The sequence below is a fragment of the Stegostoma tigrinum genome, chromosome 2, assembly GCF_030684315.1.
Source record: "Stegostoma tigrinum isolate sSteTig4 chromosome 2, sSteTig4.hap1, whole genome shotgun sequence".
NCBI lineage: Eukaryota > Metazoa > Chordata > Chondrichthyes > Orectolobiformes > Stegostomatidae > Stegostoma > Stegostoma tigrinum.
Genome location: NC_081355.1, coordinates 27420198 through 27441520, shown reverse-complemented (window position 1 = coordinate 27441520; position 21323 = coordinate 27420198). Strand labels below are relative to the sequence as shown.

At 40.9% G+C, this 21323-nt stretch overlaps 1 protein-coding gene across 2 annotated transcripts in view; it reads right to left on the bottom strand.

Moving 5' to 3' along the window:
• Positions 1-6009: 6009 nt before the first annotated feature.
• The window catches only part of rp9 (RP9 pre-mRNA splicing factor), a 33930-nt gene continuing 18616 nt past the window's right edge, over positions 6010-21323 (bottom strand). The window contains exons 5-6 of one of the 2 annotated variants that reach the window (XM_048562625.2): positions 11063-11106; positions 6010-8741 (exon numbers count right to left, since the gene is read on the bottom strand). In XM_048562625.2, coding sequence (XP_048418582.1) covers positions 8564-8741; positions 11063-11106 — 222 coding nt within the window. In that variant the 3' untranslated portion in view covers positions 6010-8563. Of the gene's footprint in view, positions 8742-11044; positions 11107-21323 lie in introns of both variants that reach the window. The other variant, XM_048562615.2, reaches the window with a different exon arrangement.

The window sequence follows — 21323 nt, the reverse complement described above, 5'->3', positions numbered from 1 at the left end:
TAGATGAGCAGAGAGATCTCGGTGTCCATGTACACAGATCCTTGAAAGTTGCCACCCAGGTTGACAGGGCTGTTAAGAAGGCATACAATGTTTTAGCTTTTATTAATAGAGGGATCGAGTTCCAGAACCAAGAGGTTATGGTGAAGCTGTACAAAACTCTGGTGCGGCTGCACTTGGAGTATTGTGTACAGTTCTGGTCACCGCATTATAAGAAGGATGTGGAAGCTTTGGAAAGAGTGCAGAGGAGATTTACTAGGATGTTGCCTGGTATGGAGGGAAGGTCTTACGAGGAAAGGCTGAGGGACTTGAGGCTGTTTTCATTAGAGAGAAGAAGGTTGAGAGGTGACTTAATTGAAACATATAAAATAATCAGGGGGTTAGATAGGGTGGATAGGGAGAGCCTTTTTCCTAGGATGGTGACAGCGAGCACAAGGGGGCATAGCTTTAAATTGAGGGGTGAAAGATATAGGACAGATGTCCGAGGTAGTTTCCTTACTCAGAGAGTAGTAAGGGAATGGAATTCTTTGCCTGCAACGGTAGTAGATTCGCCAACTTTAGGTACATTTAAGTCGTCATTGGACAAGCATATGGACGTACATGGAATAGTGTAGGTTAGACGGGCTTGAGATCGGTATGACATGTCGGCACAACTTCGAGGGCCAAAGGGCCTGTACTGTGCTGTAATGTTCTATGTTCTATGTTCTAAAGATCAAAAAGAACTAACAGAGGCATGCAGGTTACGTTGCACAGGGTGTGTGCTAGGCAAGATCAACATTAGCAGGATCAGCATTATTTGAGGCTAGAGAGTCCATTCATCAGTCTAGTAATTGCTGGAAAGAACTGTTCTTGAACCAGCTGGTGCGTGTATTCAGGTTCCTATATATTCTGCCTGACAGAAGAGGATGTAGGACATCATTACCCTGGTGTGATGTGTCTTTAATGATATTGGCAGCCTTTCGATGGCAGTGAGCCACGTAAACAGAGTCCATGGATGGAAGGTTGGCTTCCTTGATGGCCTGGGCTGTGCACACCATTTTCTGTAGTTTCTTATGGTCCTTGGCAGAGCAATTGCCAAACCAGGCCATTATGCACCCAGACAGTATGCTTTCAATTGTGCATCTGTTGAAGTTGGTGCGGGACTTTATGGACGTGCAAAATTTCCTGAGCCACCTGACAAAGAAGAGGTGTTGTTTTGACTGTTGCATCTAAGTGGGAAATCAAGGGGAAGTTGTTGGTTATCATCAGGCCAAGGAACTTGCCATTCTCCACCCTCTGGACCTCAGTTCCTTTGATGTAGATGGGGGCGTGTTCTTTCTGGAGTCAATGATCAGTTCTTTAGTTTTGCCGATGTTGAGAGTTTGTTCTCATTACACCACATCATCAAGCCCTCTGTCTCACCTCTGTATTTTGAATTTTCGTTGTTAGATATCTGTCCTATGATGGTGGCGTCATCAGCGAACGTGTAGATGGTGTTCATTCAGAATTTGGCAATACAGTTTGGGTGCACGGGGATTACAGTCAGGGGCTAAGGACGCATCCTTGGGGGGCTCCAGTGTTGAGTGTTATTGTGGATGAGGTGCAGTTACCTGTCTTTACTGATTATGGTCTATGGGTCAGAAAACCGAGGATCCAGTTGCAGAGGGCAGAGCCAAGATCAAGCCCAGACCTTGACTCATCAGTATGCAGAAGGTGATAACTTTTGGTTGTTGGCTTTTTGTGTGCAGAAGTGTCTGTCAGTTATTTTGAAAAACAAACTTTTACTAACTTATGCCTACTATTTGTGACAGTTTAAATACTGTGGTATTTACAAAATAGAAAATAGAACACATAGGAAATAAAAAGTGAAAATGCAATGTTCAAGGGTATTTGAGTTAATGTTTTGTACCTGAAATATTAACCCTGATTTCTCTTCACAATGCTACTAGACCTGCTGAGTTTTTCCAGCAACTTCTGTTTTTGTTTCTGATTTACAGCATCTGCAGTTTTTTCAGTTTTTAATTTCTTCAAGAGTATTCAATGTTCTGGAAACATAGGCAAAAAGGAGGTGGTAGGTATTAGTGCAGTAGTAAGTAGTGATATCAGTGTAGTTGATCATAATATGAATCCATTTTGGTGGAAATATGGAATTACAAGGAAAAGACATCAAGGGTGGCAGTTGTTTATGGGATTCTGAACAATTGTGTCACTGTAGAACAAAGTATAAATGAGGAAATAATTGAGATAAAGAGGCCAATGTAATTGTCATGAGTGATTTTAATCAGCATATTGATTGGATGAATTAAATCAGTAAGATGAACTTATAGATACATCAGAGATTGTTCCTTAGAGCAACACAATGCACAACCTGCTCAGGTACAAGCTATTTTAGATATCGTAAACCATAATCAGGTAGAATAAATAGAAAATCTCATAGTTAGGTGTCCTCTAAGGATTAGCGATCATAATATGGTGGAATTTCAAGTTAAGTTTCAGGGAGAGAAATGAGAGTTTCAGATCTACTAGTTGCTTGCCAGTTTAATAAGCTACCTTGCTCTGATACTAACATTTCAGTCTTGGGCCTGCTATAGTGTTCCACTGAAGCTCAATGCAAGCATGGCGAACAAAACTTTATTTCTACTTAGGCACTCTATTACCTCCAGGACTCAATGTTGAGTTTCACAACTTCAGAATATGACCACTATCCTCTATTTTTCTTACATCCCCTATCCACCCCATTCCGAGTTTGTGTTGTTTGTTTTATGCCCATTAGAGCAGACCCATTTTCTCTATTTCACACCTTCATTTAAACCTATTTTACATATCTATCCTGAGATAGTAGGAACTGCTGATCCTGGAGAATATGAGATAACAAGGTATGGAGCTGGATGAACACAGCATCTGAGGAGCAGGAAAGCTGAAGTTCTAGGTCTGGACCCTTGTTCTGAAGAAGGGTCTAGAGCCAAAACATCACGTTTCCTGCTCCTCTGATGCTGCTTGGCCTGCTGTGTTCATCTAGCTCCACACCTTGTTATCTTACAATTCTATCCCTCCTTTACCATCATTAGTGCTCATTTTTGTCTTTGCTCTGGCCACCCTTGTAATTTGTTCCAATTGCACCTCCTGTCACACTGTCAACATCATAAAACCCATTGTTTTCTAGCATCTTTCAGTTCAGCTCTAAGCCAAATATTAAGTTAACTAGCCTATATTTCCTACTGCCTCCCACTCTTTTTGAATAAAAGAGTTATAGTTGTTTATTTTTCTAATCTAATGGGACTGTCCCTGAATCAAGGGAGGTTTGGAAAATTAAAATCAAGTGTCAATCATTTCACTGGCCACTTCTTTTAAGCTGCAATGATGAAATCCATCAGGACCCAGGCACTTGTCAGCTGCCATCTCCAACAATTTACTCAGTATCACGTCAGGTAAGTGCAATTTTCTTGAATTCCTCCCTCCTGTTTCATAATTTATCACTGCTTCTCACTTGTATCTCTATATTGAAGACTAATGCAAAATACCTGCTCATCTGCACTTTCCTTATTTTCCATTATTAATTGTCACATCTCACTTTCTTTCAAATCAACTTGTGACAACCACTTTGTGATTTCCTTTCTTTTAATATCTATAGAAAATCGTTGGTATCTGTTTTGTATTCCCAGATAGGTTTTGTGCTCCATTTTTCACTTTATTCTTGTTTTAGTTGTCCTTTATTGTTTTCTATATTTATATTCTGTCTTTACATTTCGTCTAATCTGTCCAGAACCGAGAGACATCCTCACAGAAACTGACAAAAACTTCTTTCTACGTACTGACAAGCATTTGTGCCATAATCCACCAAAAACTGATTTTCTTTTTCATTTTTCTCATCACAATTTGTGAGACCTTGCAGCAAAGTGGCTGCAGTAACCTGCACTAGAATAATGACCAAAATTCAAGTTACATCATTGAATATGGAGCACTTTGGGATGTCCCCAGCACTATAGTCAAAACAAAGCTTTCCCAGCATTGTTTCTCTTTCATGTTTTTGCATATGATCAAGGTATGGGACAGTGGAGATAATTTACTACCGTAATAGATTAGGTCAAGTTGTGAGACTGCTCCGACCTTACCTTGACCCCCAATTCAACCTTCAGTGTAGATTCTTAGCTATATAACAACAGAAACTGTTTTGAAAGGAATGTTCTTGTCACTTAAATAAACACCTCCACCCCACTTCTGCCATTGTGTTTCATTACTGGAACACAAGGGAAATCATTATAGTGGCTCCTAAGCGAATTTACATGTAAATAATAAAAACTGCATTTGTCTCCATGTGAACCACTTTGAGGATTGATGAATAATTTTGGGGTGAATGTGTAGAAAGCTATCCAACTACTCTACTTCAATCCACCTTCCAGGCTTGTTGAGGTAATTCTTTGACTCTAGAAGGGACAGGGGAGGGTTGAATCCTTGAGGTTACCATGTTCTCTTAACTTGTATTATGACGTGAAAGTGCTAGTATTGGACTGGGCTGTACAAAGTTAGAAGTCACACAACAGCCGGTTATAGCCCAACAGGTTCATTTGAAATCACAAGCTTTAGGTGATGAAGGAGCAACGCTATGAAAGCTTGTGATTTCAAAAAAGTACCAGTTGGCCTATAACCTGGTATTGTGACTTATGACTTTGAATCAAGTTAAACACAGCAAAGACAGCAAACAGGGATGACTAAAGGGAAAGAGTGCAGCTTTTCTTGAAGGTGGTATTCAGCAGAAGTCTTTGGCCTTGATCCCTTGTGGCATGGACAAAATTCCTGCTGTGGTTTCTCCTCTTTAGCTGTCTCTAATTTGAATTAAATATTTTCACAATATCTTTGGTTCTTAATATTTCATTGCTTTTTCCCAGCATGTTTCCTTTTGCTTCTTCACCATTCCTTTATGCTTCCCTACTGCCTTGCTCTCATTCCCAAACTCATCTCCCTCACTACACTTCTCATTCTCACTACTGCTTCTCTCTGAACTCTCTTCCGCCTTTACATCCAATTTACTTGAAATTATATAAATTGCTACAGATTTAAATGCATGTTGATCAATTAAAAGAAAGTGGCAAGCATACTTGTGATACCACTTGCAGACACAATGGATATTTGTTTATAATGATTCTTTTGTTTCTATTGTGCAGCTAATGAACCATTAAGATGTTGTCATTATAACATTGGAAAATGCTGTAGCTAATTAGGGCAGCACAGTAGCTCTGTGGTTAGCACCGCTGCCTCACAGAACCAGGGACCCAGGTTTGATTCCACCCTTGGGTGACTGTGTGGAGTTTGCACATTCTCCCTGCGTCTGTAGGGGTTTCCTCCCACAGTCCAAAGATGTGCAGGGTAGGTGGATTGGCTGTGCTAAATTGCCCATAATGTTCAGGGATGTGTAGATTAGGCAGGTTATAGGGGATTGGATCTGGATCGGATGCTCTGAGGGTTGGTGTGGACTTGTTGGGCCGAAGAGCCTGTTTGCACACTGTAGGAATTCTATGATTCTGATTGTTATACAGGAATGCATCAACAATAAACAGTGAAGTTACTAATAAGTGTCATATTGTTGCCCAGTATAGAGGGGGAGCTTGTCTACTGTTACGAGTCAGAGTTCTACAGGACAGCCAATTCAGCAGTTCTAATGAAAGGTAATTAACCAAAATGTTAACTACTTTTCTTTACATAAATGCTACTAGTTCTGTTATTTCCATTTCCTGCTAATATTAAATAAGAGACTATTGCTAAGAATAAACTGCCTTGCCAATCAAATTTTTAACTTAAATGTGATAACCTGAGGTTACGGAAATAAAAAATATTTTAAGAAGCACAATATTGACTGGTCTGAACTGAACACCGCATACCTGCAAATATTAGATCCAGAACATTCCAGGCATCTACTATACTGCAGGATCATGTTTCACAAGTTTGACCTTTACTTCACAAGAGGTTAAAACAAGGAAGGATATGGAAATAAAGTATCAATATTGCTTGTGAAGGAGCTTTACAGAATTCTTGAACTGTCAATGGTACAATCCAAAAGCTTTATTGCAATTCACAAATAAACTCAATCTCATTGCTACATCTTGATTCATTCATGCCCTTTTAAAAACATAACATGCATAACACTTCTGTCACTTAAAAATTAGCAATATCATGACAAATCTAAATCACAGGGGTACAAAACGTGCAAGTTAATTGATTAATATCATAAACACAGCAAAAACACTACCTGTTGCTGTATTACACAAAACATTGCTATTTTTTCCCCATTGCCTTTCCAGTAGAACATAACAGAACAGCTTTAGAATGTCACTTTGTTATTGTGTTCCTACACCAGATTTCAATTATTATAAGGTACGTTTATACTACATTTGCTTAAGAACCAGAAGTAATATCATCAGCTAAAATTTTTACAATCAAAACATTCCCACCAAGACTAGTCTTTGATCTGGCAAAATGGACAGGTGTACACCAGCTGGACGCATGACTTCAATGGACAGAATTTTATATGGATGCAAAGAGCTTGCCGCCACAGAAGGAAACTCAGCAGGCAGCTGATGGGCCTACAAGAAGCCTGCCATGCAGCCTAAACATGCTGGAAGCAGGTTAAATTGGTGCCCAGTGGGATTTCTGCATTTCAGTGAAAGGAGATCTCATTCTCTAGAACTGCTGGCTAGATTGCCTGGCACCTGCAAAGGCCAACTTTACTGTTGCATGGCAGTATGACATTGGAGCAGAGGCAAAATACTGCAGATAGCATAAATCTGAAACAAACATAGAATGCTGACAAAATTCAGGTGCAGCAGAGAGACAAAGTTGACATTTCAGTTCCATTAATGAATCTGCTTCAGAACAAACACATGTTGGAAATTTTATTTTTGTATTTTGACAGAGGCAGAGGCAATGCAAGAGACAAGAGACTTTGGGGCAGGATGCAAAAGTGAAGAACAGACATAATGCAATCAGTCGTCTATTACCCACTTTTCTTACATATCCTTCCCCATCCCCACCACATTTTGTCTTATACCTTGTTTATTTTTCTCTTAATAGAGGTCCCAATCCTTTCTTTCCACATTTTATACCTTTACAGGTGTTTCTCTTCTCTATCATTAACAACCTCTTTTTCTTCATCAGAAGTATATATATTTTAAAAAATTCCAACACCTTTCATATATCATACCTGACATGAACTGTTCACATTCTCTCTCCACAGCTGAGTTTCTCCAGTATTCTATTATTGGGGTTCATTGGTGTAGTACCAAGCTTAATTGACTCAATTATTTGAATATTGCTAGAAAGAAAAGGCACATTTTTTGCAGCTTTTGACTTGGTACTTATTAGGACAATGACAAGTAATAGTTGCATCACAAGCACCATCACTTATTCACTGTGCAAGGTAGATGCTGAAATAGGGATGTATCAAAGCCGTCCTGTAGGGTGATGGCAAACATTTCAGTGGCAGGTGAAGCTACCTGCTTCACATCGCTACTATGCAATAGAAACACAACAGCTACTCAGGCTGCCATCAAACCAAAAGACTTTTTACCCCTGACACAAATGAGAATTGAGAATATGAAAAGGGTAATTTCAGTGGTATGATGCTGGATATGTTGACCATATGTATCAAAGGCTGGCATCAAACAGCACATCCCTTTACCTGTTAGCAAAAAACAAGGTGATGACTGCACCCAACCAGCTTGCACTTGCAAAACTCAATGAGAATCAATTCTGCAATTCAACAGCATTTGTTACATAATCCCAAGTGCGTAAAGCATCATGCTGGCAATTAGTTTAATATTGTCGGATCAGGTTGCAACATTGAGTCATTGACATGTACTGACAGCTATAACTATTAATAACACAGGATGCTATATTTTGCAAACAGAACATAGTGCCTGTTTCAATGCAGTAAAACAAGCATCAGCCACTGTGGTTTGCCTCTCTCAGGGCAATGTCTCGAACAATCAGTCAACCTGCTTTGTTTAACATTGATATTTAAACAAAGCTTAGCAGTGTGTAAGTCATCATTAACAGATACGTTCTCCATGGCAACACATCTACCAGGGTCCATGTGCCAATCAATCAACATTCTTCTCTCATAGGTACACATCCTTTTACTTTGTTATTACTTGTGAGTTACCCCGCTGCTTACAACACAAGATGTGGCTTTTTCAGCAATACTCAAGTTCTAAACTAACCAACAATTACTTGTATAGCTGAATTATTTCAACATGTTGTGCAGGTTGTCCGTTTCAATGCCAGCCCATCTACCAAGTTATGGAAGTGAACTCAAGGTGTGTGGGAAGATGCTGGGTTGAGTACCCACCTTATTTTACATGCAATCCACGTCATCCGGAACACCACGGGTGGGGGCACATAAAATCCAACCCAATGTATGCATACTCTGTTAGAAAGGGAAGCATGTTAACTTTAATCAAGTTCAGGTATCAGGTTTATTTCTACAGTTTTTCCTCATTCTGATGAAGGTACTCAATTTCTGAAGCTGCTCAAAGTGAGTTTATGAACATAAATATTTCTTTTGAAGAAAAAGAAAACAGTTCAGTCTTCTATCTCATTCAGAGCTATCACTTGATTTTCTGGACTTGTGTTTTTTTCTTTTCTTCTTTTCCTTCTTTCTCCTCTTTTCTTTTCTCTTTTTCTTCTTTTTGTGCCTATCTCCTGAATCCGAGGAGCTGGAACTGTTACTGTCCGACGTGGTGTCCTCTAACATCTGTTTTAGCTGTTGTATCCTAAAAGAAAGAGTCACATTATAGTAATTAAAACAAACAACCATGCTCATTCAGGTTTTTTTTAAAGTAGTGAGTTATTTTTATTTCAACTAGAACGCTCAATTACCAGAGAAAATCTATTCAACTTAGAAAAAGAAAGAGACAGTTTATTTAAATCGATAGGCGATAGATTCAATCAATTGCCTAATTAATATGTACAATTTACATTAATGCCTTGGATGAAGCAAACAAAGCCAAATTTGCATATGCGACAAAGATAGGTAGGTGAGGAAGTTTTTAAGATGCAAAGTCTGCAATGGAATATAGGTTAAGTGTGTGAGGAAAAAACTGGCATGTGATTTACAATGAGGCAAAAACTATTAAGTTATCCCAGATAATAAAATGTGAAGCTGGATGAACACAGCAGGCCAAGCAGCATCTCAGGAGCACAAAAGCTGACGTTTCGGGCCTAGACCCTTCATCAGAGAGGGGGATGGGGTGCTGCTTGGCCTGCTGTGTTCATCCAGCCTCACATTTTATTATCTTGGATTCTCCAGCATCTGCAGTTCCCATTATCTCTATTAAGTTATCCCATTCTGGTTGGAAGAATTGCTTAAGTGAAATACAATGTTTCAGTCTGTTCTGGTACACCTAAAGACAAATACCCTTATAGTACAGATGAGGAAATTTTTTTTCTCAGGATTGTGCAACTGTCTCAGAAGGTAGTTGAGATAGGACACAAAATATTTTTAAAAGATGGAGGTAGATTTATTCCCCTAACTCAGAAGAATCTAAGGTCATTGGGGATAGATGAGGATGTGGAATTCAAAACAAACAGATAAACCACATTTTTACTGAAGAATGAAGCAGGTTTGAGGGGTAGAATGACCCACCTCTACTCCCAATTAATATATTTTGAAATAATTAGGAAGATGTACAGAATTCCAGGCTATATTGCAGGAGGAATGAAATAAAGAGGTAGGGAAGTATATCACAACACTAAAGGATGTAGTTGAGATCTTACTGAGTACCGCACACAGCTTTGGTCCTCTATTTCAAGGAGAATTTTATTTTAATAAGAATATAAGATGATTTTCTCATTTATTATGTTTAGCACTTCTTAAATAAAGGAGTGACATTGGCTGTTTCCAAACTGAGGGAACATACCTAAATTAGAAGAGCTTTGGAAAATAATGACAAGACATCAATTCCCTAATTACAATTTGTAATATCCTGGAATGGAATCAATTAGATTTGGAAGTTGTTCAAACTTTAATCTCATTTATTTTCTCCAGGACTATTTAAAAAATATTTTGCACATACTTCAATCTGGGTCTAAAAGTCACGAAAATTGCATGCAATTCTAAGTTCCTGTTCAAGCCACGCACCGCACTGAACTGGAAATATATGCCATCTGTGTTGCTGGGTCAAGACCTTGGAGCTCCATCCCCTACATTGCGGGTCCATCTATTCCAGTAGACTGCAGAGATGTAAGGCAGCAGTCCATTACTACTTTCTCAATGGCAGCTATGAATGGATCATAAATGCTGGCAAAACCAGCTACACCCACATCCCCTGAACAAACAGAAAAATACCCAAGAAGGGGCGCGAGTACAAACTTTGGAGTTACAAGCCTTCGGTGGGATTGGGGGAGGGGGTGGGTGGGGTGCAGAGAGGTTGGATGGTCTTGTGGTAATAATCGCTGGATTGTTAATCCCCAGACCCAGATAATGTTTTGGGGACCCATGTTCGAATCCTGCTGCAGCAGATGGTAGAATATGAATTCAATAAATATCTGGAATTAGGAATCTAAATGACGACTGTGAATCCACTGTCAATTGTCACTGACATGGTCAGTGTCCTTCAGGGAAGGAAACTGCCATCCCTACCTGGTCTGGCCAACGTGACTCCCGACCCACAGCAATGTGGTTGACTCATAGGCAATTGCCCTCTGGGCAATTAGGGATGGGCAATAAATGGTGCCTGGCCAGTGATCCCCTCATCCTATGAATGAATGAAGAATAAAAAGGAGCTCCAATGCAGCAATAAAGGCCACCATGAAGGCCTAACCAAGTGACAAAAGCTGCACACACACTCTCGCAGATTCCCACTGTGACAGGTCTTCCTTCCCCTCTCATGAAGTTACATCATTTTTCAAGCCTCAGAACATGGAAAAAATTTGGAAAACACTACCCTAATATTTTTAGGCACACATTTTAATATAGCTCATTCCATGTTTCTCATGATTTCCATTGTGCTTTTAAATCAGTAATGGAACAGACTGTTATTTCCACTCAGTCTATGCTTGCTACCACAATGCTTACCTGGTTTCCTTTTCATACCGTTTATTTTCTCTAATTAAATCGTACATGGGATCCTCATGTGCCTAGTAAAAGAAAATATCACATTAGTGACTTGTTTTTGGCAAGTACAAATTTCTGTACACCAAACATTATACAGTTATAAGATACGTTATCTGAAACATCGATTTAGATTATTGATTGGACTTTTTTTCATACTTTGGACCATTTGGAAATAATGGCTTGCAAAGATGACGAGCTACAGCAGTGAAAACAACAGGTGCATTTATAAAGAATACAAGCTGCTTGCCTAGAGTCACTGAGTCTACAATAGTTTCAAAGAAAGGTCATATTACTCAGTTTGAGTGTGTACAACATAATCGGATCTGAACACTGTGGGTCTGATTTCTCCTTCCTTGGAGGTGGCAAGAAAGGTGGTGAGAAAAAATATGGGACAATGTCGTTCTGGAGAAAGGCTCACCCCCTCCTTGCCAACTTTCTTGAGGTCTGGGAAGACAGCCCACGGGTGATTTTCTTGACCTGCCACAAGTTAAAGCCCATAATTGGTCAATTAATGGACACCCGAGGCCTCACCTCTGCACCTACTCCAGCGTCTGTCACCCCTTATGAGCAAGAGACAGCCAGTTTCCCAAATGGGAAAATCAGGGCAACCTACTGCAAGATTGGGCAAAGGAGTGGGCTTGGCAATTGGAAGCACAAGTGAGGGATGGTCTCTGAAAGCCATCCGTCTACTCTATGTGGCAGAAATATTGGGAGTACTAATTGTCCCACTGCTAAATAACCTGAGTAGGCAACAATCAGCAGATTTTAGATCTTTATTTGGCTAGCAGCTTTTGGTGATCTGGGATGCCAGCATTGAGGCTCATGATTCACCTAAACTAAAGCTTATCAATCAGTTGTAAATGAGCTAATTGGCGGGAGATATTAAAATGTGAGGCTGGATGAACACAGCAGGCCCAGCAGCATCTCAGGAGCACAAAAGCTGACGTTTCAGGCCAAGACCCTTCATCAGAGAGGGGGATGGGGTGAGGGTTCTGGATTAAATAGGGAGAGAGGGGGAGGCGGACAAAGATGGAGAGAAAAGAAGATAGGTGGAGAGGAGAGTATAGGAGGTGGGATGAGGTTAGTAGGTAGGAGATGGAGGTGCGGCTTGGGGTGCGAGGAAGGGATGGGTGAGAGGAAGAACAGGTTAGGGAGGCAGAGACAGGCTGGGCTGGTGTTGGGATGTAGTGGGGGGAGGGGAAGAGCTGGGCTGGTTGTGTGGTGCAGTGAGGGGAGGGGACGAACTGGGCTGGTTTTGGGATGCGGTGGGGGAAGGGGAGATTTTGAAACTGGTGAAGTCCACATTGATACCATTGGGCTGCAGGGTTCCCAAGCGCAATATGAGTTGCTGCTCCTGCAAGCTTCGGGTGGCATCATTGTGGCACTGCAGGAGGCCCATGATAGACATGTCATCTAAAGAATGGGAGGGGGAGTGAAAATGGTTTGCGACTGGGAGGTGCAGTTGTTTATTGCGAAGCGAGCGGAGGTGTTCTGCAAAGCGGTCCCCAAGCCTCGGCTTGGTTTCCCCAATGTAGAGGACGCCACACCGGGTACAATGGATGCAGTATACCACATTGGCAGATGTGCAGGTGAACCTCTGCTTAATGTGGAAAGTCATCTTGGGGCCTGGGATAGGGGTGAGGGAGGTGGTGTGGGGGCAAGTGTAGCATTTCCTGCGGTTGCAGGGGAAGGTGCTGGGTGTGGTGGGGTTGGAGGGCAGTGTGGAGCGAACAAGGGAGTCACGGAGAGAGTGGTCTCTCCGGAAAGCAGACAAGGGTGGGGATGGAAAACTGTCTTGGGTGGTGGGGTCGGATTGTAGATGGTGGAAGTGTCAGAGGATGATGCGTTGTATCCGGAGGTTGGTGGGGTGGTGCATGAGAACGAGGGGGTTCCTCTTTGGGCGGTTGTGGCGGGGGCGGGGTGTGAGTGATGTGTTGCGGGAAATGCGGTCAAAGGCGTTCTTGACAACTGTGGGGGGTAAGTTGCGGTCCTTGAAGAACTTGGACATCTGGGGTGTGCGGGAGTGGAATGCCTCATCGTGGGAGCAGATGCGGCGGAGGCGGAGGAGGAATTGGGAACAGGGGATGGAATTTTTGCAGGAGGGTGGGTGGGAGGAGGTGTATTCTAGGTAGCTGTGGGAGTTGGTGGGCTTGAAATGGACATCAGTTACAAGCTGGTTGCCTGAGATGGTGAGAGATATGGTGTGTTTTCTTTTCCCCTCAGCTTTTGAGTTGGTCAGCACAGAAAGCACTTGTCCCAAAGTTGAAAACCAAAAGGGAAAATTCTGCTCAGACACAGAGAAATAGAACTCGCCTGGAGCAACAGTCTTTGTCCTGTCTCTCTTTTCATTTGCTCTGAAATGCCTCAACAAGTTTGCGAGTTGCAAACCTAGTCGTAAGCTTCATTATAAACAGCAGGCTACTAAAGGAGGCTACAAAATCTACTATCAATATCTCGCAGGAAAAGAAAATTTAGCCAATCATAACTGATAGACGAAGACAGCTCAGTGCTGAAAGCATGCGCAGAAAATGACTCAACCTGAGCTACAAATCTTCTCAAAACTCGCTAAAATGACTGTTCCAATTGCTTATTGTAGGCAGTCTGTGAGTAACCTTTTCTGAATTTAATGGTGCTTGGCCAGAGCACTAGCATTGCAAAGTTTTGAGTACTTTTTTCCCAGAATTGGAGATAATATGCGTGTGCTAGTTTCCAAGAGTAGTTATATATATTTGCAAACCTTTTGTTACTAATCTTTAAATCTTTGCTCAAGTAAGTTTTGTTTGCAATAACCTAGTTCTTTGTCACTCAAGGAACCTGAATGACTGGTCTCTGATATTGAGACAAGTGTTTTATTTATTTATACTTGGCAATACCATGTCTTTTTAAATTCCAAGTATGTTGCATTCTGTGGCGGAATGGGACATATTTCGTCCTAACATATGTATGTTTGAATGTAATGAAATGTTATTCAGTGCTTCGGAGAAGAATTATGTTCAATATCAAAACAAAAATAGAAAATGTTGGAAATATTCAGATCAGGCAGCATCTGTGGAGAAAAAAATTGTTTCATGTGACTTCATTGGAACCGAAAAAGTCAGGAATAACAGGACTTCAGCAAGTAGTAAATAGCAAAAAGATAATAAAAAGGTCTTTGATTGGGTGATGACAGGAGAAATATGATGATAGTGAAGCCCAAAGGATATGGAGATTGGCAATAGAAACATGGGAACCGGGTAGGCCTTTCAGCCTATTGAGCCTGCTCAATCACTCAGTAAAATCATGGCTGATCTGTGGCCGAACTCCAGCTTCCTGCTTTGGGCCCATACCCCTGGACACCCTTACTTATTAAAAATTTGTCTCAGATTTAAATTTAACAACTGAATTAGCATCAATCACCATTGAGGAAGAGAATTCCTAACATCTGTCCTGAATGGCCTGGCCCCAATTCTTAGACTATGTCGCCTGGTTCTAGAATCTCCAACCAATGGAAATAGTTTATCATCATCCACCCTGTCTTTCCCTGATAATACACTGAAAACATCCATTCTAACCTTTTTCACCCCTTAGCCGTCTAAATTCCAGAGCATTGAGGGCTAAGCTGTCTAATTCTTCTCAAATTTAACCCCCAAAGTCCAGATACCATCCTTGTAAACCGGCACTGAACTCCACGTGGGCCAAAACATCCTTCCTAAGGTGTGGTGCTCAGATATGCTCATAATACTGAGTAGGGTGTAACTAAGGTTCTATGAACTGCAGTGTAACATCTGCATCCCTCTACTCCAGACCTTTAGATATGAAGGTCTGCATTCCATTAGCCTTCCTGACTACTTTCTGCATTTGGGTTTGTGAATTTTAAAGAGGTATGCACCTGAACTGCAACTCTTGTTGGATATCCAGTTATTAACTCTGTGCCTTCTAAAAATACCCTGATCTATTCTTTATTAGTCTGAAATGGATAACCTCAGACTTGCTTATATTAAAATCCATCTGCCCAGCGCATTTACCAAAGCTATCAATATTCTGTTATAATTTTATGCTTGTCATCAACACTACCTACAATGCTATCCAGTTTTGTGTTGTCAACAAATTTGAATATTTGCCTTTTTATGCCATTATCAAAGTCATTTATGAATATTGTGAATACATGAGATCCCAACATGGATTCCTGCAGGACACCATTGGTCACATCTTGCCAATTCAAGTACTTACTCATTATTCCAATTCGACTTACTGCTACTCAAACAATTTCCTATTCATGTCAGTAGTTTGTCATCAATTCCATGGACTTCCACCTTGGCTAACAAGGAACACTTACACACATCTAACTATTAGATAGGAGGAGGGGGTTTGAGATGGGTAGTAAACTATAGAATACCACTCCACTCTTTTAAACAGGAAGTAAATTCTCCTCGACACTCTCCTGTCGAACACTCCCAGAACAGGAACAGCATGGGGTTACAGGCTGAGTGGTGACCTTACAGAGGATTACAAAATAAAGAGGGGCACGGATAGGGTAAGTAGTCAAGGTATTTTTACTAGGGTGGGGATGTCCAAAACTAGTGGGCATAAGGTTTAAGGTGAGTGGGGGAAAATATAAAACAGACCTGAGGGTAACGTTTTCATGCAGAGGGCGGTCTCTCTATGGAACAAGTTGCAGAGGCAGCACAATTACAACATTTAAAAGGCATCAGGAAGGGTTTAGAAGGATGTGGGCCAAATGCAACGAGATCAGATTGGGATGTCCAGTCAGTGTGGACAAGTTGGACTGAAGGGTCTGTTTCCACGCCGTATGACTCTAAAAAAGGTGACCTGCTATCCAAAGGGAAAAAACATGTAGAAAAATCAGTTTGTACCAGGACCAACTGGAAGAAACAGTCAAAACAATGTTATGCTTGAATTTTTCAGCAAACACTATGAGAGGTTTGTGATTTACCAAAGACAGGAACAGTAAACTGTGCACTGACTTACAGGAAATCTACTCTGTGACATCACAAATCATACTCACCTATCATGCAAAAAAACACAACAACCATGGGCAACAATTGTCTATCCACAATGTTTACCCTGTTTTTAACGAGCTCCACACGTGAATTTCACCACCTGCAGGGGGTCTAAGGAATGGAGCCCTTGCAGATATGGAGGAATGACTGTACTTTCATTCTGTCAGTCATTCGGTGCACACATTCAACCTTACTCACCCACTAACCCTCACTCATACAGTGCCAGGCAAGTGGGCAGACTTGCGGGTGTGTGCATGCGTGTCAATAGGCTGACAGACAGGGGAAGTTGGAAAGCATGTCTGCGGAGCAGGGCTGAGAGTGTGCAGGAGCAGAAGACAACAGACGTGGAGGAAAAAGGCAACCAGGGGAGGTTGTAGGGAGCAGAGGCCATGGTGAGCGAAGGCCAGAGCATTAAGAAAACCTGGAGATGTAGCAAGACTTTTTTTTTGGGTGGGGAAGGGAAACTGGCACAGAGAATCAGGGCACCGATCACAGCTACAGGATTTATTCTAACGATTAATTTGTTAAAATTTTATTTCAAACACTAGATGCTGTGAGTGAAATAAATGTGCTAATTGCAGAAACCTATCTTCTACCTTGGTTCCAAATCCTACAACCCCAATGGCTGATGAGATGATTGGTTCCTGATCCCACCATCCACACGTTGAAATCTGATGTCCCATTCCTGTGAGCTGATTGCTGACTGATTCGTGTGAATAGCAGATGAAGTTAGTTGGAATCAAAAGCGTGACAAAACCAGTCACTGAGTGAGATAAAGGGAAAGAGGTGGAAGAGTACAACAGAGATTTCTGTCTACAGTTGAGATTCAAGATCTGAAAGTTAATCTATGGTACAGTTAGAACTCACTTTCATTTTCTTGTACTTCCCTTGAGAGTCTTTGGAGAAGTATTTATCAAGAGCCACCATGGTGGTGACAGAGGGGGAAAGGGCAGTGTGAGAGGAGAGGAGAGAGCAGACAGAGAGAGAGATTTTAGCCAGCAATCATTTAACCTCTGCAGAGGGGTCTTGGGCCTATTGATTTTATTATTTTGTAATTTCATTGCATGATTAAGGCCTTTTCTTTTTAAAAAGCATGGACGAAAACAATGGAGAAAAAAATGCTTTAAGCCACAGTGTGGAAGATGTTGTTTTAAAATGAGATACTGGCGCTCATTGAGAGTTGAATCTACAATGTTGTCTTGTTCAAGAAATGGGGGAAGATCGTTAGGCATATCAGCTTTGTGTTGTGGGTATAGGTTGGGACAGGGGTGTGTGTGCATGTCTATGTATATTCAGGGCTATTTTGCACAGAGACAGCCCTTTGCTGTTTTTTTTTAAATTGAGAGTTGTGGGTTCAGGAAGGCTCAGTATATTATCAACTACTTGACTGGTTCCTGGGTAAGTGGCCACAAACCTTGTATGTAAGCAACAGAGCAGAAATATCTAGCATGCAAAAAAAAAACACATCCCAATCTTTCTCTCTACTGTGTGAGGAAATAATAGAAAATCTCCAGTAGCTGTTCTGGTTCACCATTTCCCTGTAAAGTGATTTCTCTGCAACTTGCCTGCTGAAAGAAAAAAGGGGAAAACCCATCTTCAGTGACACTGAAATGGGCAAATTCTGAAGCAGTGAATGAAAGAAAGCATCCGGGTGCAAACAACCTTGTCTCATCAAAAAACTGGAAGGAAACAGAAGGAATTGAAAGGAAACAATTCAACACCTGAGGTTTGGATTGGTGCTACTGAATAGTGACGATGTTGCTTTTGTTTTGCCACCCTTAATATTCTTGTCTTAAGTCTGGTGTGTTTGTATGTGGGAATTTCTAAAAAGATGTAGAGTTCAAGTTATAGAGTTATAAGCCAGCAATTCATGTTTCTATCAATCCATTCATTAATAAACAGTTTGATTACAATAAATACTTTCTTCCTTTTCAACGAAACAATCTTTTATGCATTTTTTTTGACGTGAATTAGACAGGTAAAATTGGAAAAGTCAATGGTTTAATCAAATTCACATCGTGGCAACTCTAGGAAATGGGACCCGATTTCTAGCACACTACATCCGAGTTGTGTGACACCATAAATCATTTGAGAAATAGCTCAAGGATATGAGTTAATCTAAAATACATCTTGCTGCTGTTTCACTGCTACACTTATGTTCAACAGAGACTATCCTGTAGGTTTCATGCAAAATCTTTTTGCTTTGCTAAACAAATTGAGTAGAACCTTGCTTAGCTCTTTTCTTGTCTCTACCCTCCAGCATGCCTCATTCATTATACGAAGCATAAGTTTAGATAATGTGTCAAAACAGGTAAAGAACAGCCCACATCCCCAATATTAACATAAGATCTGAGCAAGAATCAATATCTCCCAGGGATGAATTGTACATAAATGTTGTTAAGTATTTGATTAAAGTGAGCATTAAAGCATCATTTAATGTGTGCATTCATATATCAATTGATGCGTTTATTCATGTACTTATTTTGTTTTTCTAATAACAACATTAATTTAGACAAGTTTCCTTGAATTCCTTCCAAGCAGTCTGTACCATTTAGGGCTTTTCCAATATATATTTCTCTTTTCATGATTTCACTTTCCCAAAGTCAAATAAAGCTTAAAATCTGACTGTGGAAGCCCTGCCACCAGTGATAAATATTTCTAATCAGTAAAAGCAAACCAGAATGCTACCAGTACTAACTGTTCCCAACTGATGGAAGTCTACCAATGTCAACTGGAATCAATAATTCCCAACTCGTTGAAAACTGACTTAGCCATTTAGTTAAATTGTTGGAAATTTTGAATGAAATATTTCAAGGTGCTTCACTGGGCATCTTAAAACAAAGTACAACACCAAATAAAAACAGTGTTGAAAATACTCAGATCAGGCAGCTGCAGAAGAAACAAACAGAATTTGTATTGCATCAGATCTTTTGTTTGAATGAAGGAAAGTTAGGAATAACAGGTTTTGAGTAAGTGGTAAGTAAGTTAAGGATAAAGGATGGTCTTTGACAGGTGAAAGACAGAAGAAGTTAAATGATAACAAGGTCAAAGAAAATGGTGATGGGACAGGGGAAGAAACAAGTAAATTTTAAAAATGCCTTGAGCAGTTTGTTGTTGCTTGATGAGAAAAACTAAAAGTTACAAGGAAAAGGAAACAAATTTTGAGATGCTGGTGGCACAGTTTATGGTCTAAAAATGCTAAACTCAGTCAATTAAAAGTTAGGTGCTGATCCTCAAACTTATATTGAGCTTCACTGGAACAGCATGGCAGACCAAGTACATGCCAGCCTGAGAGCAAGGTGGATAATTAATAACACAGGTTTCCTTTTATATATCATTCACCAGTTCTTTTCACTTAAGCTTTGCGATGCAGTCTGATTTCAGATCATTCAGCCTCCTCTACAATAATGTATTCATAATTTCTACCCATTACATTTCCTGACACTTAATTTGTTGCATTTCACTTCCGTTGCTTTCAGTTTCCAACTCAATAAAATGTTTACATACAGAGCTTGAACCTCTTCTCTAGGGGGACACAGAGATCTACTATCTCTGGTGTTTGCGGCAGCTGTCCGAGCAAGAGTGTCAACAGGGAGCTTTAACAAGAAGATAAGTGACTCTTTACTGGGATCGAATGCTGGTAGGCGTATCAAAGGAATTACAAGTAATGTGAAGTTAAAACTTTTCCTGATGTTTGTAAGCCAGTATTTCCAATCTCGTTTTGTCTAGTGAAACAGAATTTTTATTTTACTGTTAAAAGTATACCCATGAATGAGTTCAGTAACTAACCTAAAAAAAGTTAGGATCTGACAAATCAGATTTCATCTGGAATCTAATTTGTCTTAACAGGAGGTGGGTGCCTAATACAGATAAGATGACAGTTTAATTCTTTGAATGGCAGAGGATGTACAGCTTCAAAGATCTTGCAGATCTTTCATGATGCAGAACCAAATAACTTATTCAAAGAGCACGGCAAGTATAATAGAATGTCATGTATTCATTTTAACTTACAGGTAAGATCTCAGTTTAAGATATCATCTGAAAATCAGAGCCTGAGAGAGACACTATCAGTATTGTACTTGTGATGCCTTCAAAGTGGACAGAACTTGTATCCATTCAACTTAGAAGTTAAACTCACATAGTAAAATTCTTTATATTGCTATTATATCCCACATTATTTTACATGCAAAACTAGGCAACATTGATGGAATGAAACGAGGTCAAACCTGATGTAGCTCGGTAAGTCCTATAATAAATATGAACAATACCAGTAGCACTACAAAAACAACCTGCTGTTACTTGGTTTCAGGAAAATTTAGCTTTAATTGGACAGATTTCAAAAACAGTAATCTAATATGCTGAAAATATGAAGTGAATTTTAAATACGCAGATGAGTTTGGGTAGGGTGCAGGTGGATTTGTTTTTATTATCTCACAGGATGTGCATAACATTTGCTAGGTGATTATTTATTACCCATCACTGATTGCCTAGACGGCAGTTAAATGTCAACCACATTGCTGTTGCTGCATCTGACCCCACCACCCAAGACATTTTTCCATCCCCACCCTTGTCTGCCTTCCGGAAAGACCACTCTCTCAGGGACGCCCTTGTCCGCTCCACACTCCCCTCCAACCCTACCACACCCGGCACCTTCCCCTGCAATCGCAGGAAGTGCTACACTTGCCCCCACACCTCCTCCCTCATCCCTATGCCAGGTCCCAAGATGACTTTCCATATAAGCAGATGTTCACCTGCACATCTGCCAATGTGGTATACTGTATCCACTGTACCCGGTGTGGCTTCCTCTACATTGGGGAAACCAAGCGGAGGCGTGGGGACCGCTTTGCAGAACACCTCCGCTCGGTTCACAATGAACAACTGCACCTCCCAGTCGCGAACCATTTTAACTCGCCCTCCCATTCCCCAGACGACATGTGCATCATGGGCCTCCTGCAGTGCCACAATGATGCCAACCAAAGGTTGCAGGAGCAGCAACTCATATTCCGCTTGGGAACCCTGCAGCCCAATGGTATCAATGTGGACTTCACAAGCTTCAAAATCTCCCCTTCCCCCAGAGCATCCCAAAACCAGCCCTGCACGTCCCCACCTCCATAACCTGTTCTTCTTCTCACCTATCCCCTCCTCCCTCCTCAAGCTGCACCTTCATTTCCCCCCCACTAACCTCATCCCGCCTCCTTGACCTGTCCGTCCTCCCCAGACTGACCTATCTCCTCCCTACC